At 42.4% G+C, this 15,329-nt stretch overlaps 1 protein-coding gene across 1 annotated transcript; it reads left to right on the top strand.

Moving 5' to 3' along the window:
• The first annotated feature begins 2,309 nt into the window (after positions 1–2,309).
• Positions 2,310–13,377, top strand: TOP3B (DNA topoisomerase III beta). Its single transcript, XM_085075850.1, has 17 exons — positions 2,310–2,644; positions 3,380–3,511; positions 3,731–3,837; positions 4,262–4,336; positions 5,248–5,444; positions 5,624–5,780; positions 6,865–6,978; positions 7,887–7,977; positions 8,249–8,403; positions 8,581–8,686; positions 9,012–9,158; positions 9,540–9,713; positions 10,537–10,665; positions 10,905–11,054; positions 11,478–11,578; positions 11,818–12,019; positions 12,856–13,377. The coding sequence occupies exons 1-17, from the start codon at positions 2,575–2,577 to the stop codon at positions 13,335–13,337; spliced, it is 2,589 nt and encodes an 862-aa protein (XP_084931976.1). The 5' UTR covers positions 2,310–2,574; the 3' UTR covers positions 13,338–13,377.
• The last annotated feature ends 1,952 nt before the right edge of the window (positions 13,378–15,329 follow it).

The following is a 15,329-nucleotide window of genomic DNA, read 5'->3' as shown; positions in this document are numbered from 1 at the left end:
CGGGCCGGCAGAGTCTCTGTGCGGCGCCAGGAACGAATCAGCCACACACGCGTCTGTACCAGCCCAGGGGTACACGGGCACTGAGTGTCCGGAGTCCCTCGGCCATGTGTAGAAGAGTCACGACTGTGCTTTCCCGGGTGAGCACAAGCTGGAATTTCTTGTTTCGCTGAGCATTCAAAGAGAAAAAGAAGGTTGGGTTTTGTAGAGGGTTTTTACTAGAGGAAATTAAAAAATATGTATCTGACATATCTGAAGATTTGGTTTTAACTTGCATCCTGATTGTTCCAGATGTTCCCCAGATGTCAAAGGGAACCAGGCATTGAAACAGCAGAACAGATTTGTTTTAATATGTTATAACTTCAGTATTGCCAAAGAATTAAAAGGCCTGGGTTTGTTTTGATTTTTCCTTTCACTAGTAACTTCAATGTCTATTAATTGTCTACTAATCAAATTGAAGGTGAATTAGTTCCTTTTTATTTCAGACAGCATGAGGCTGATATACATCCTGATCATGGCTGCTTCCCAATCTCTTCTCTTTGGGCTTGTATGGTAGTGAGCAGCTCTGGGAAAAGCGCTATAAACATTGGCAGCGATCGATGCACAACCACGGGGGTAAAAATAGAGAGCTGAGCTCTTCCACAAAGTGCTTATAAAATCCATCAACTTGGGGTTTCCCTCTTTAGCTCTTCCCTTGACAGTTTTTAGGATGTGTGGAAGAGTTGAAAGCTGCAGGAATGGTTGGAAACTGCTTCAGTCCACTGAGCAAATCTCCTTAACAGGGTCCAGCATCCCTGGGAAGCAAGAGACAGGGCAAAAAGCCCCTCCAGCACTTAGGGAAAGGAGTTGCAGCCCCCAGGGGCAAAACCCGGCTGGGGCAGCCCTTGCCTCCTCACTGGTGAAAGGTGGGATGAGGGAAGGGAGTGCTTCTGCCTGGCCTGGCCTTCTCTTCCCACTATCTTTTCTCTTTGTATTTCTGCCTAAGCGAGACATCAACATTCAGCTAAAATTTAATGTGCAAAAAATGCACTTTTCCAAGAATCATTCAAAAATCAGTATTGTTTCCATAATCTCCTCTGGGTGCAAGGGAACCAGGTGCTCCTAAGATTCCTAAGGCGATTTTTTTTGCGCTGAAGGGGCTGCTGTCAGTGGCTGACGCAAGTGTTTCAGGTCTACGGAAACTGGAACCCGAGTGGCAGGCTGGGCACAGGCACAGAGGCTGGTGTCGCTCCAACAGAGCAGACACTATTTGTGCGCGTTCTCTTAGAGAAGTTTGATGATACATGTTCTGTGCACCCGTGTGGGTGAAGTAGCGGGGCATCTGTGCACCGCTCGGCGCGGAACCAGGAAAGGGCTTTGGAAGGAAGGGGTGGCGGCGCGTTCTGCCGATGTCCTTGTGCCGGGCATGGCGTGTGCCCAGCCCCGAGCAACCAGGGGGTCCCGCCTGCCCGCGGTGCCAAGGGCTGCTGGAGGAGGGGCGCCGACCCCGGGAGGGGTCTGAGTGTGAGAAAGTGTGAGTTTGTGTTGGGGGTGTGTGTCTGTATATATGTGTGTATATGTATGTGTGTATATGTATGTGTGAGTGTGTGAGTGAGTTTGCGTATATGTGAGTCTATATGTGTGTATGTATGAGTCTACATGTGTATATGTGTGTCTCTGTGTATATAGGTGTGCGTGTGTACGTATATGTCTGTGTATATGTGTGTGTGTGAGTGTATGCGTGTAAACGTGTGTGTGTGAATGTGTGTGTCCATGTGTGTGCGTACATGTACGTCTGTGTGTGCATATGTGATGTGTACATGTATGTGTGTGTGCATATATGTGTATCTGTGTATGTGCCTGTCCATGTGCACATACATGTGTGTATGTCTGTGTGCGTATGTGATGTGTGTATCTGTGTGTGTCCATGTGTACGCTCATGTGTGTATGTCTGTGTGCGTATGTGATGTGTGTATCTGTGTGTGTCCATGTGTACGCTCATGTGTGTATGTCTGTGTGTGTATGTGATGTGTGTATCTGTGTGTGTCCATGTGTACGCTCATGTGTGTATGTCTGTGTGTGTATGTGATGTGTGTATCTGTGTGTGTCCATGTGTACGCTCATGTGTGTATGTCTGTGTGTGTATGTGATGTGTGTATCTGTGTGTGTCCATGTGTACGCTCATGTGTGTATGTCTGTGTGTGTATGTGATGTGTGTATCTGTGTGTCCGCGCGTACGCCCATGTGTCCACGCGTGTACGTCTGTGTGTCCCGCGCCCGCCCGCACCGCCGCAGCCGTGTGGAGCCGCCCGCGCCTTCCGGCGCCGTGACCCGGCAGTGACGCGGCCATGGCCGCCCGCTGAGGCGCGGAGCGCGGCCGAGCCCGGCGGGGCGGAGCGGGGCTGCCGGCGGCTCCTCGGCGGCTCCTCAGCGGCCGCGCGGTGCGGTTGGCGCTCGGGTGGAAGCGGCGGGGCCTGCGGGTGCCGCCGTGCCCCGGAGCGGGCGGGCTGAGCCGCGCTCTGTCCCCTCAGGCGCGGGAGCCGTCGCGCCCCAGCCCTGCCGGCCCGTCCCCGCGGCTCCGCGCCGCAGCGGCCGAAGATGAGGACGGTGCTGATGGTGGCGGAGAAGCCCTCCCTGGCGCAGTCCATCGCCAAGATCCTGTCGAGAGGTAGGAGCGGCGGCACGGGGCGGGTGCCCGTGCCTGTGCCCGTGGCAGTGCCCGCCGCCGTGCCCGCGGCGTTGGGAGCGCTCGGAGGCGCAGCCGGAGCGCGGGGATGTGTGCGAGCTGCCGGGAGGCTTTGCTGTCATTGCAGTGCGGTGAGAAACACCCTGGGCAGTGGCTGGCTTGTCCTGGGACAGCTGCCGCCCGGGAACGGTGCCTTCGGACAGGTTGTGGTTCATAAAAGAACGGGATGTCCCATCACCTTCTGATTGTTTCCATGGGCTGATGCCTGTTCAATCTAAGAATCAAGAAATTTGGTTTAGATATTTTGTGTAGCTGTAGTGTGCCTTAGACCTTACAGTGTCTGGAAAGTGCCGATCAAGTAGCAAGTTGCTCTTCGGAGATTTTTAAAGTAAAAATTTTGTAAATCATCTGGAAAATAAAATAAATTTATTATAAGTGTGCTGTCTAGAAAACTAGCTGTATTTTGTAAGGTTTCCTGGTGGGAGGGAAAGGTTGGAGGAGATAATGCATAGTTTAATTTGAAGATGAAATATACTTTTAAAAAAGGCCTAAATTGATACTTAACTGAAGCAAAAATTTGATCAATGAGAACAATTTTGTCATCAGGAAGGCCCTAGCTGTAAGATCTAAGAAAAGGGGGTGTAATTTCACACAAATATTTTGTTTCCATGGTTGGGATTTTTTACCTCATTCATGTTTATGGTCTTATTTCCCCAGGGAACATGTCCTCCCGCAAGGGGCTCAACGGTGCGTGCTCTGTGCATGAGTACACCGGGTCCTTTCTAGGACAGAGTGCCCACTTCAAGATGACATCGGTCTGTGGTCACGTCATGACTTTGGATTTCATAGGTATTTGCTCTCTTATGAGATGTTTTAACTGATATGGCTTGTAGAGCTGTCAAGTACTTCAGAAAAAGCTAAGAGGTCCCTTGATATACAGTAAAGTAATATGTGTTAGGGTATAAAATTTTCCATACAAGTTTTGAAAGCCATGTGTTTTGCAAGGTAAAGCTGTTTGTTTTTTAAATATGTCTGCAGAGCTCTACTTAATATACTTTTGCTTTTCAGGAAAATATAACAGCTGGGACAAAGTGGATCCAGCAGAACTTTTTAGCAAAGCTCCCACAGAAAAGAAAGAAGCTAATCCCAAACTCACCATGGTGAAATTTTTACAGGTATTCTTTCTTAAGAGTAGTATTTAGAGTTATCTTTTTCTATGTTCCTAAATAAGAATTTCCTTTCTTGCAGGGAACAGCTTTTTGTCACAGTTAGATCTATTTTATTAACATAGTATAAATATTTTATTTTTGCTGGTCCTTACACTGTTTGAAATCTTTGTTAAATTCGCTTTTTGCCATTGCCTTCTGAGTTATTTTGACTGTAGATATTCTACTTCTCAGAATTGGAGCACTGGATCCAAGTTTAGCTTTAACAGCAAGTGCAAGGCACAGCTTATAAATGCCTTCTTTAAAATAAGTCTACGTTGGCTACTGTTCATACTTCACATGCTCTGCTGAAACCAGAAAAAGAAATACGTAGTTAGGGAGGGGTAGGGGTTTTTTTGGGGCTGCTGAAGAACTGTGCTAATTTTTCTCACAGGTGGAAGGAAGAGGCTGTGATTGTATTGTCTTGTGGTTGGATTGTGATAAGGAAGGAGAAAACATCTGTTTTGAAGTAAGATTTCCATTTTTAAAACTTACAGTACCATAATACATTTGTCTGACAAGACTATCAATGCACTATTTTACGAGTATACAGTAAAATTTAAACTAAAGTTGAATAAAGTTTTAAAGGCATGGGGGGCCCTGTTGGAAAAACTCACGTGCTTTGAACTCTGTAAGATGTCAGTTAAAGAGTATAAATAAATTTCAGAGATGTTGCTCATCTCAGATGAACAATCAGATCTCTTAAATGTTCGAACATTCCAGTCCTTTGAGAATTGGTTTGTATTCCACAGCTGGAGTAGCTATTTTTATGTCCTTATAAAACTTCATCTCTATTATCTTTTGTTTATTAAGCAATTAGATGTTCTAGAGCACAGAAGCTGCTTGTAAGTGTCAGCTTACTGCAGGAATTTGGTCTTTGCATGTAAAAGGCATAGAACTAAAACTTCGGTAAGATTTTTTTTTTTAGCATCCTATTCTCAGAAATCTACATGAATGGCATAATTTTGGATTTTTTTGTCTAGTTAAAAGAAACACATATTATCAAGTAATTGTTTTAAGTTCTTTACGTTCCACTGTATCATTACTTGTGCCTTAGCAATAAATAGAATTAATCCAGATAGAAACTGGTATATGTTCACCAAAAGGTGCTGCAGCTGCACTGGTGAATGTCTTTGCACTTAGCCAAGAATAGTGGTTTGCTTCCAGCAGTTGCTGTATAGTAAATAAATCCTTCCGTTTTGTTAATTCTTAATATGCTCTGGAGTGGATGGACAAATACTGCTCTGCCGTATCAATGAATGCATTGGCATGACATCTTGCTGGATTAAGCAGCAATATTTTGTGGAGAGTGGGTTTTTTCATCTTTAGAGAGAAAGCCTTTATATTTCAAATCCTCTTTATGCTTCTGATTTTCCTCAGGTTCTTGATGCTGTTCTTCCTGTCATGAACAAACCTCGTGGCACGGAGAGGACAATTTACAGAGCTAAATTCAGTTCCATCACCGACACAGACATCTGCAATGCCATGAATCACTTGGGAGAGCCCAATCGCAATGAAGCTCTGTCCGTGGATGCCCGCCAGGAGCTGGATCTGAGGATTGGCTGTGCCTTTACAAGGTGACAGCACAGACTGCAGATGGTTTTCTGAAAGATTCAGGAACATCTCCTAATGCCTGAATGATTTTATAGGTTACTTACATTTTGTGCACGTATGTTAATGAAAATGTCTGCTTTTATGGGAATAAGAATATTAATGTATATGTTCCTCATTTGGTTTTTTTCCCCCTCTCTCTTAGGTTTCAGACTAAATATTTTCAGGGGAAGTATGGGAATTTAGACAGCTCCCTCATCTCCTTTGGGCCATGTCAGACCCCAACACTCGGATTCTGTGTTGAAAGGCATGACAAAATCCAGTCATTTAAGCCTGAGACATACTGGGTGTTGCAAGCTAAAGTAAGTTTTACAGTACTTGTTTTTACAAAAGAATTGCATTTGTATTTTGTTCATTCATAAATTTGTAGCTGCTGACAAGAATTCACAATGCCTATAGTTTACTCATGTGTTCTCATTCTGTTCTCGTGTGTGTCACCACTCTCAAGAACAGATTCCAGGATGTCAGTTTTGTATTAAAGTGCTTATTGTCTGCTGCTTGTAAGAATTCTTCAGTGCTAATCATCTATGCCTAGATTCAGCCAAAAAAACTACTTAAAATGGTTCTCTTTTGTTCCCTGGGGTCCTTGGACTGACTGTTGTTAATTTGAATCCAGGAATTAATTAGCCTGCCAACAAACATTGGCATTGCTGAGTATTGGAATTTTAAAGCAAATAAAATGCTCATTGTGTTAATTGGCAATTGAGTCCTCAGAGTACTTTGGCAGCTTAGAGCAGTTTTACAGCTTCACTGCTGTCCAAGCACTGAGAGCAAACCAACAGGGTTTTATGGCTTGTGATCACAAGGATTTTTTAAACAAATAAGGCATGCATGGTAAAATATTGCCCTTTTTTGATTTTAAAAGTAAAAAACAAAAGGTGAAATCTGGCATTTGCTGTTTTGTGATGTGTCTTGTGTGTCATGCTAGGAAATACTTGGTGCTGTTTATGGAGCATTTTGTGCTCTCTTGTGTTGGTTGCTTCATACTAATTTTTGTACACAGGGCTTAAAATTTGACCTAGTTACAGTTTAATACAAATAATTGATTTTGCTAAATCAAAATGGTAAGCTTTGAATTTCTGCCCATTTCAGTCTTTACTGTTCCCAACACTAAACAAGGACAGTATTCCAGTTCAGTGCAGGAATAGTTCTGGTCATTCCCCAGACCCTAGACTGCCAAGTCCTCCATCCTTCTCAAAAGCCCCTGTGAAAAAGAGCACAAACTGCATGTTTGAGCACTGGTGTCCTGGTCTGGGTTTGTCCTAAATTTGTCCTAACAAATCCTATACATCCTAGGATTTGCTTGCTGGACTCTCGTTGGGAATTGTCACACTTCTAGGAGTAGAGTAGGTGGGAATTTTTTTTTTTTTTTTTTTTGTCCAATAGGTGAACCCTGAAAAAGAAAGTTCTCTCACCTTAGATTGGGATAGAGTGAGGGTGTTTGATCGTGAGGTTGCTCAGATGTTCCTGAATATAACAAAGATGGCAAAAGAAGCAAAGGTAAGAATATTTACCAAGTGTCAGTAGATCCATATTTCATATGAAGGAAATACAATTTAATATTTCATTTGCTGCATGTTGGGGCTTTTGGTTGTTTTTATTAAAGAGTGTAAAATATCTGTATTTTGTTTTTTACTTCACTCAGCTTTGTGTAAATGAGAATAAAATACAAGAGATTTTTTTTCTTGTAGATCATACTATGCTGGTATGGTCATCTCAGCAGAAGCCTCTTGTCAGTATTGACTTTGGAAATGATCATCACTCATGATAGGAACTCTTCATCACTAAACCTGCTAGGAAATACTGTTCAGATCTCTCCAAGCAGACCTCTTATTTCCCATGAGACATTGAATAAATCAGAATTTAATTATGTGTAGGGCAATATTCCTGCAGTTAAATTTTTCATCATGTGTATGGTACAGTCTTTATAGCCAATTAACTTCTAACTCTACTCTGTTCAATACTTGTTTGACAGTATGTTTGTATGTTTGGATTTATGCGCTTATAGACGTCAAGGTTCAAAGATTGCTCGAAGCTTTTAAAAATCTGGATCCTTATAGTTAGGACTGTTGCTTGGAATAAGCAGTAAATCCTTGTAGCACTGAAAGTACATGCTGCTGAGGTAAGTGGGAAGTGAAGACAGCAATAAGCTGCCTTGCTGCATTCCCAGTCAGTTATACACCTGATCTAAGCACAAAGGGACTTCAGGACTTTAGTTTTAGAACTCAATGGAATTATCTCCAGTCAGATTTTCTAAAGTAAAAATATATTGGTGGTTACTGTTTTAAGAGAAAAAAGCAGATTGACAAGAATAGATAATGGTAGGTATGATACATGTTTATAGACATGATCAAAATTACGCATTTACCAAACAGCAGAACTTTTACTGTGAAAATGCTCTTTTCTAGGTGGAATCTGTGAGTAAAAAAGAGAAGGTGAAGCAGAGGCCACTGGCTCTGAACACTGTAGAAATGCTACGAGTGGCCAGTGCTGCTTTAGGTAGGAACAAAAGTTCATATTTTCATACTGTTTTAATGCAAAATACTTTGGCCTCTCAAGCAAAATAAATAATAGATCATTTTGGGCAAAGGATCAAATTTAGAAAGCTTGTCAACAGTGAAATGTTTGATAAGATCAAGGTGAGAAAAGTCTTACGGAAAGGACAAACCATGATTTATTTAACTGCTTGGGTAAGGTGTACATCCAGATGCAGCAAACCATCATCACAATGATGTGTAGATGATTTTTGTTTTCTCCTGTCCCACCTTAGGAATGGGTCCCCAACATGCCATGCAAATAGCAGAGCGTCTTTACACTCAGGGTTACATTAGCTACCCTCGAACAGAAACTACCCATTATCCAGAAAACTTTGACCTGAAAGGATGCTTGAGACAACAAGCCAATAATCCTTACTGGGCAGAAACTGTGAGTACATAAAGCAAAAGCTGTACTAGCATTCTCTAATCTGTGTTTTAGACTAGATCTTTCTTGGTGTATTATGACCTACAGGGCCTTCAGAAACTTTAAATATCTCTAGTTTCTTCTATTTGCATTGTATTATTATGGATTTGGTCTGAATAAGCCGTCTCTTTCTTCTCCCAGGTAAAAGCATTGCTATCAGAAGGCATCAATCGTCCAAGGAAAGGCCACGATGCAGGAGATCATCCCCCCATCACCCCAATGAGAGCTGCAACAGAGGCAGAATTAGGTACAGGCAAATTCACTAGTGTTGGGATAGTGTGTGAGGAAATTAGTTTCTTGAGATGTAAGGTGCCAGTTTCAAAAACACAGAGTTTCAAGAGAAAATAAAATTATTTGAATGGCAGGAAGTGAAGAGAGCAAACTTGATCCTCTCTGAAACTTCTGGTGACAGTGAAGTTCCAAGGTGTTTCAGCAATTGATCCTTGGGACTACAGTACTGCCAAGAAAAAGAAAATAAGTAATGCCTACTTTTCTAGGAGAAATTTGTCCCAGAAAAGTAGCTTCCAAGTACTGAAATTTTATTTTGTGGCTGAGGTGTTGTTTCTCCCCAGGTGGAGATGGCTGGCGACTGTATGAGTACATAACTCGGCACTTCATTGCCACTGTCAGCACTGACTGCAAGTACCTACAAACCACCATTTCCTTCAGTATTGGCCCTGAAAGATTTACCTGTGTTGGAAAGGTGGTAACTTCACCAGGTAAGACTAATCAGGAGTAAGTATTAGCTACAGATTAATTTTTTCCCCGTTAATACACTGAATGGATATAAAAGTGGAACTCTGGGGACAAGTGCAATTTTGAAGACTTTTTTGAGCTATCAAAACCAGACATCAAATCTTGTCCTGATTTTAATACTTTGATTATGATAGAAAAAATGTTATTTTTCATGTAGTAGAATTAAGGATTTGACGCTACATTTGCTAGTGTGAAGAGCAGTCTTTTTAGAGACAGTAAATGCCTTGTGGGGGATAAATCACACAAAGGCAGATATTTTTTCTTGGGCCTCTGTAAAAAGAATGTAGCACCACTACTGAGATTTTTATGGTAAACTGGCAAGTTGTTTGTTTCTTTACCTACAGGGTTCACAGAAATTATGCCATGGCACAGCATCCCGTTAGAAGAGAGCCTTCCCCACTGTGAGAAAGGAGATCTTTTTCCAATTGGTGAAATAAAGTTGCTAGAAAAGCAAACCAGCCCACCTGATTACCTGACAGAAGCAGAACTGATCACTCTGATGGAAAAGCATGGCATTGGTAGGAATTTGCTTAACTTATGTTATCCTGTAAGACATTCACCAAGAGTGCAAAGACCTGAATCACTCCTTTGCACTGTCTCTGTCAGTAATGATCTCTCAGTATTCATTTGGATACATACAGTGATAATCTCTTCCCCTTCAAACCACCATGCCTGTAGCTCCCCTCAGCAGGTGATAGATTGTTTCTTCCCCCACATTCCTTTCCCTTTCTTATCCTTGTTTTTAGTAGTTTCTGGTTTCTGGCCAGGCGTTTCTGGCCAAAGCAATATCCTTTCATGACACATCCCTGTCACTTCTCTGTCAGGAAGAGCTGATGTGTGGAAGAAAGCATCTCCCCATTCTTAGGAATGACTTCTTGTCTTTACAGCTTGCTTTAGCTTTGCTCTCTTCAGTAATCCTTCTGTATCTTATTATACAATTTACCATGATACTACTTTCCTTTATCACTCTGACTTGTTTCCCTTGATGTATTTTCATAAATTTGCCCAGTCAGAGCAAGCAGTCTCTTATTCTACTGCATTTTCCCCGAGTAAATAACTGTGAGAGTAGGTGTCTTCCCAATAATAATTCCTTGGAAGAGATGAAAGGATTAAGGTTAAAACATATGTTTCAGACTTCTGAGAACTGCAAAGGAACATCAGAGTTACTAGAAGGAGAGAAGTTATGCACTGGAATTCGGGTAACAGTAAGAAGGCATTTGAATTTTAAGCAGTCTTAGGAGCCCTGTAATTTGACATTAAACCAGAGAAGCCAGAAGTGAGTCATTTGATGAAAACTGTGTTTTGTTCAGGGTGGATATCTTGTTTTCCTTTCTGTGGCAGGAACTGATGCCAGTATTCCAGTCCACATTAACAACATTTGCCAGCGAAACTATGTCACAGTGGAGAGCGGTCGAAGACTAAAGCCTACAAACCTTGGCATTGTTTTGGTTCATGGTTATTACAAAATAGGTCAGTTAAATGCTCTTCCCTTTCCATCCTCTTACCTTCCTTTCCCTTTCCTAAATCAAAGGCTGTTGTCACTGTTTAAGTAGCATTTCTGTCTCAAAGGATGCATCCAGGGAAGTATTACTAATTCCAAAGTGTTCTAATTAAAACTTGTTTGTTTATTTTGATGTCAGTTCATGTATGGACAGTTTTCTACCTCCATTTTTGACTTTTCATTGCTGCTTTCTCTGGTTTCCTTTTAGATGCAGAATTGGTTCTTCCTACAATCCGCAGTGCTGTAGAGAAACAGCTCAACTTAATAGCTCTGGGTAAAGCAAATTATCATCAGGTTCTGGAGCACACCCTTGATATTTTCAAAAGGAAATTTCACTATTTTGTGGATTCCATTGCAGGTAAAACTTTCTGTATTTGAAGTTCCTTACAATTATTTAGTTGTTGCATAGAAAATACTTATATATTAGACTCGTTCCAGAAGTTTAGGCTTTCTGAAAAGTTGTGCCAGGACTGGAAGTTTCCAGTCAAATTAATTTGCTCTCCAAAGGGAGATGGATTGAATCATGTCTCCAAAACTCTACTTCAAGTTTGTTTTGTACCTGTGTAGTGGTTGGTTTTTGAAAACCTGAGATTAGCTGAACCTGTGTGTTTGTGCATGCTCAGTGCAAAATACTGTGTATTTTAAAAGTCTTTGTAGACAACGAAGAGTATTGTGAATAAAGTATTTTAATTCTCATTTCTTCACAAGTCTGTAGATGATTTTCTGCAAGGTTTTCTCTTAAGAACTAATTCTAACATACGTGTGATTATTCCTTTTGCAGGAATGGATGAACTGATGGAAGTGTCTTTTTCACCCTTGGCTGCCACAGGCAAACCCCTTTCCCGCTGTGGTAAATGCCATCGTTTCATGAAGTATATTCAGGTAAGTTTACCTCATACTTGGAATTTGAATTTCACTTGCTGGGGGGCATTGAGTAGAGACTTCTTTTCTGTTGTTGAGCTTGGTGGAGCTTCCAATGTGGTTGTGAAGAGTGCATTTCTAAAACAAAATGGGTTTTTGACTTGGGGAATAAACCAGAGAGCAGCTCCAGCTGGGTTTACTGCAAGTTCTAAACTCTGTTGACCCTGCAGTTGCTGAGGAGATTTGTGTTCTGTTCTCAGGCCAAGCCGAGTCGCCTGCACTGCTCTCACTGTGATGACACCTACAGTCTCCCCCAGAATGGCACCATTAAACTCTACAAGGAGTTGCGTTGTCCCCTGGATGACTTTGAGCTGGTGCTGTGGTCATCTGGATCCAGAGGAAAGAGCTATCCCCTGTGTCCATACTGTTACAACCATCCTCCCTTCAGGGACATGAAAAAAGGTAGGAGTTCTCCAAACATGCAGGTATCACCCTCACTTGAAGTCAATTAGGTACAGTCTATACCATGTGCTTTTTAGGAGTTTTAAAAACTAGTGTTGCTTAGTACAAAATGCTGTTCAAATTAGACTCTGGATACCTAAAATTCACATCAAACTTACTGACTAAAATTCATTAGATAACTAATTTTTTAATTCTTTTTTTTCAAAAAAGAAGTAAGAAAATAATTTATCTGCATGCACTGTAGGTGACCTTCACAACACTCAGCATGCAATGAAAGACACCAAGATACTGACACCTTGCAAATTTGAGTAGGCTCGGATAGGAGTATAAAGAGAGAGCAGGTCTTGAGAATATTTTGATACTGAGATAAATAGTGTGTCAAAAGCTGTTGAAGGGTATAAGAAGAGGTAGAAGTTGCAGTGAGTTTAGTAACTGTGGGACTAAAATTAAAGTAGTGCTTTTTCACATCTTTTTATTACCATCTTTTAATTAAAAATACCTTGGACTAACAGTGAGTAGTTCAAGTATAAAATAAATTAGCCAGCAGCCATACATTTAATTGAAAACGTAATTAGTTTTCATCACTAATGTGTCTAAACTGCCTGTACTGTACAGTGGCAGTATATGGCAATTCTGAAAACCATTATAGAAAAATTTCTGAGCAGGGGATTGTGCTGAAACTATGAAGAGGCAAGTTGCCATTGGGGAGCAGTTCCATTCTTTAGTGATTTAGAAAATCTATAGTATACTTAAGTGTCTGTGGTTTCTATGTCTTACTCCTTCCAACTGGGTAGTGTGAGCAGTGAGATGAAGGGTGGTGTGGTTTCTTCCCCCAGGAATGGGCTGCAATGAGTGCACCCACCCCACGTGCCAGCACTCCCTTAGCATGCTTGGAATTGGGCAGTGCGTGGAGTGTGAGAATGGGGTTCTGGTGCTGGACTCGACGTCGGGTCCCAAGTGGAAGATGGCTTGCAATAAATGCAACGTGATCGTGCACTTCTTTGAGAACGCCCACAAGGTGCGGGTATCCCCCGAGACCTGCGACTTGTGCGAGGCGGCGCTGGTGGACGTGGATTTTAACAAAGCCAAGTCTCCCTTGCCTGGCGACGAGACGCAGCATTCGGGCTGTGTGTTCTGTGACCCGGTGTTTCAGGATCTGGTGGAGCTGAAGCACGCGGCCATGAGGCACCCCATGCACCGGGGGGGACAAGGGAAGAGGCAAGGGCGGGGAAGGGGCAAAGGCCGGAGACCTGGAGGAAGGCTCAACCCAAAGAAACCCAAGGACAAAATGGCAGCTCTGGCTGCTTACTTTGTATAATGGCCACACAACAGGAAAATAAACTTCTTATAAAAATGTGTTTCTTTTTGAGTTGATTTTTAAGTATTTTTGATGTCTCGCTGCTTTCCTGTTCTTAGAGCAGTTAAACACCTTATGCTGCTCACAAAACAAGCTATTCTGGATGATCTGTTAGTAACTGAATAAGCCTTTAAGCTTTTAATTGGGATTCACTGATACAATTAGAGCTCACAAACAGTAGGGAAACTCAAGAAGTCTACTTGGACTGTTAACTGTGGCTGATAGGAAATGAAATTTGTCTCTTCTGTCATTTTTGGGGCCTTTGTCAGCAATGCAAGTGCCAGGAGTATAAGAAGTGATTAAGATCAGTGTTATGCTGCCCTAGTCTTTAAGTGTGGCATGAGACTTGCTTCATCTGACTTTAAATCTTCAAAAATAGGAAGTGATTAAAGCTGTCAGATTTTTAAATTACATCTGCAATAGCAAGAGCACTGCATCAAATCTGTCATTCTGCTCCATAAGTGAATAATGCCAGCAGACATACAAAATGGAAACTTTAAATGGGAAGGGGAATATCTGCCTTGAGCAGTAATTCCCAAATTATGGCCTCTGCAGACGAGTTAGTGTCTTGTGGTCAATGGGGCCCAGTTAAATGAGACCTCATCCTGCTGCTGGAAGACAGGTTAAGTATCCATGCTGGTTTTTCCCTCTGTGGTCGCACAGCAGATCATATCTGATGGAGCACAATTTGTCCTGTCGGTTCTCTGAATTGTCATTGCAGTGTTGGTTAGTTTTGTTGTCAAAAGGAAGGTGTCCTCATGCTTTTGTGTGGAGCTGTATGTAACCACTGTGGCACTGGGTGCCACATTGAAAAATCTCATTGTAGAAATATATAACTCTCTCTCCTTTCCTTTCATGCGTACATGGCTGAGCCTGTCTGGTCATCTGCTTAAGTACAGTTTGTGTCATCTATAGCCCTAAAACAGTTTCAGCACTAGTGGTCAGAGGGGAGCTGCAAAGGCTGCTGTGTTTGAACACAGTGTGCAGAGTGTGACCTGACACAGGATTCTCTGGCAACAGAGAGGAAAGGCAAGTCCCTACAAAGGTAATGTACAACTCTGCTGTTTTAATTGGCACAGTGTGTACATTTACTGAACCAGAGAACATGGCCCAAGTACCACAGCCCCAAGCCTCTTCCTCTGATCAAATGTTTATACAGTTACAGCTCAAACATGACCTATGTTTTAACAGTACTTAGAATATCCAGCCATAGGTAGAAGGGTTTTTTTCTGTAGTTCTTTGTAGTTCTTTCTGGTGAAAGCAGTCTGTCTCCTTTAGGTTGGAGCAAATAGCTTCTTTTCATGAAGAACCACGACAGTGTTTTAAAAATCAACTTGATGTGGTGTCTCAGAGTCACAGGTCTTGACATAAACTGCAAGAACTTTCGGGGTGCTTGTACTGATTCAGTCATTCAAGTCCTCTCTTACCTCTAGCCTGGTTTGGTACACCAGGAACTGCTCTGAACATTCGTGTGTGCCCAGCTGGCTGCTGCTGCCAGCTGGGATTTCTGTGATGCTTGCAGATGGTCCTGGAAATGTGGAAAACCTGCCATTGGTCATTCTCCATGGCTTCTGAGCTGAGTGGGAGTGTTCTCTTCTTCCTTCAATCATGGCTTTTATTTTGGATATTTGCAGGCAAACTTCTGCTTGTAAAATCTCTTTGCACCCTTGCCTTTTACACATCTCTCTGTGTGGTTTGTCAGGCTGTGTAATTCTTCATAATCTGATGTGGAGTAGGTATTTTAGGATGGAAAAGCCACTCGCCTGGGTGAGTACTCGCCTTGAGTACTGTGCAGTTTTGGGCACTCAATGTCAAAAAATTCATTAAGCTATGCAAAGGAGGGCCACGAGGACGGGGAAGGGTCTGGAGGGAGGGGAAGCCATAAGATGAGTGGACGATGCTCTTAGGCACATGGTGGGATTTTTGGGGTGGAGCGAGCATTCGAACTCGGTG

This window comes from Lichenostomus cassidix, chromosome 15 (assembly GCF_008360975.1).
Source record: "Lichenostomus cassidix isolate B80296 chromosome 15, HeHo_3.0, whole genome shotgun sequence".
Classification (NCBI taxonomy): Eukaryota; Metazoa; Chordata; class Aves; order Passeriformes; family Meliphagidae; genus Lichenostomus; species Lichenostomus cassidix.
This window is presented reverse-complemented; position numbering and strand designations above follow the sequence as displayed.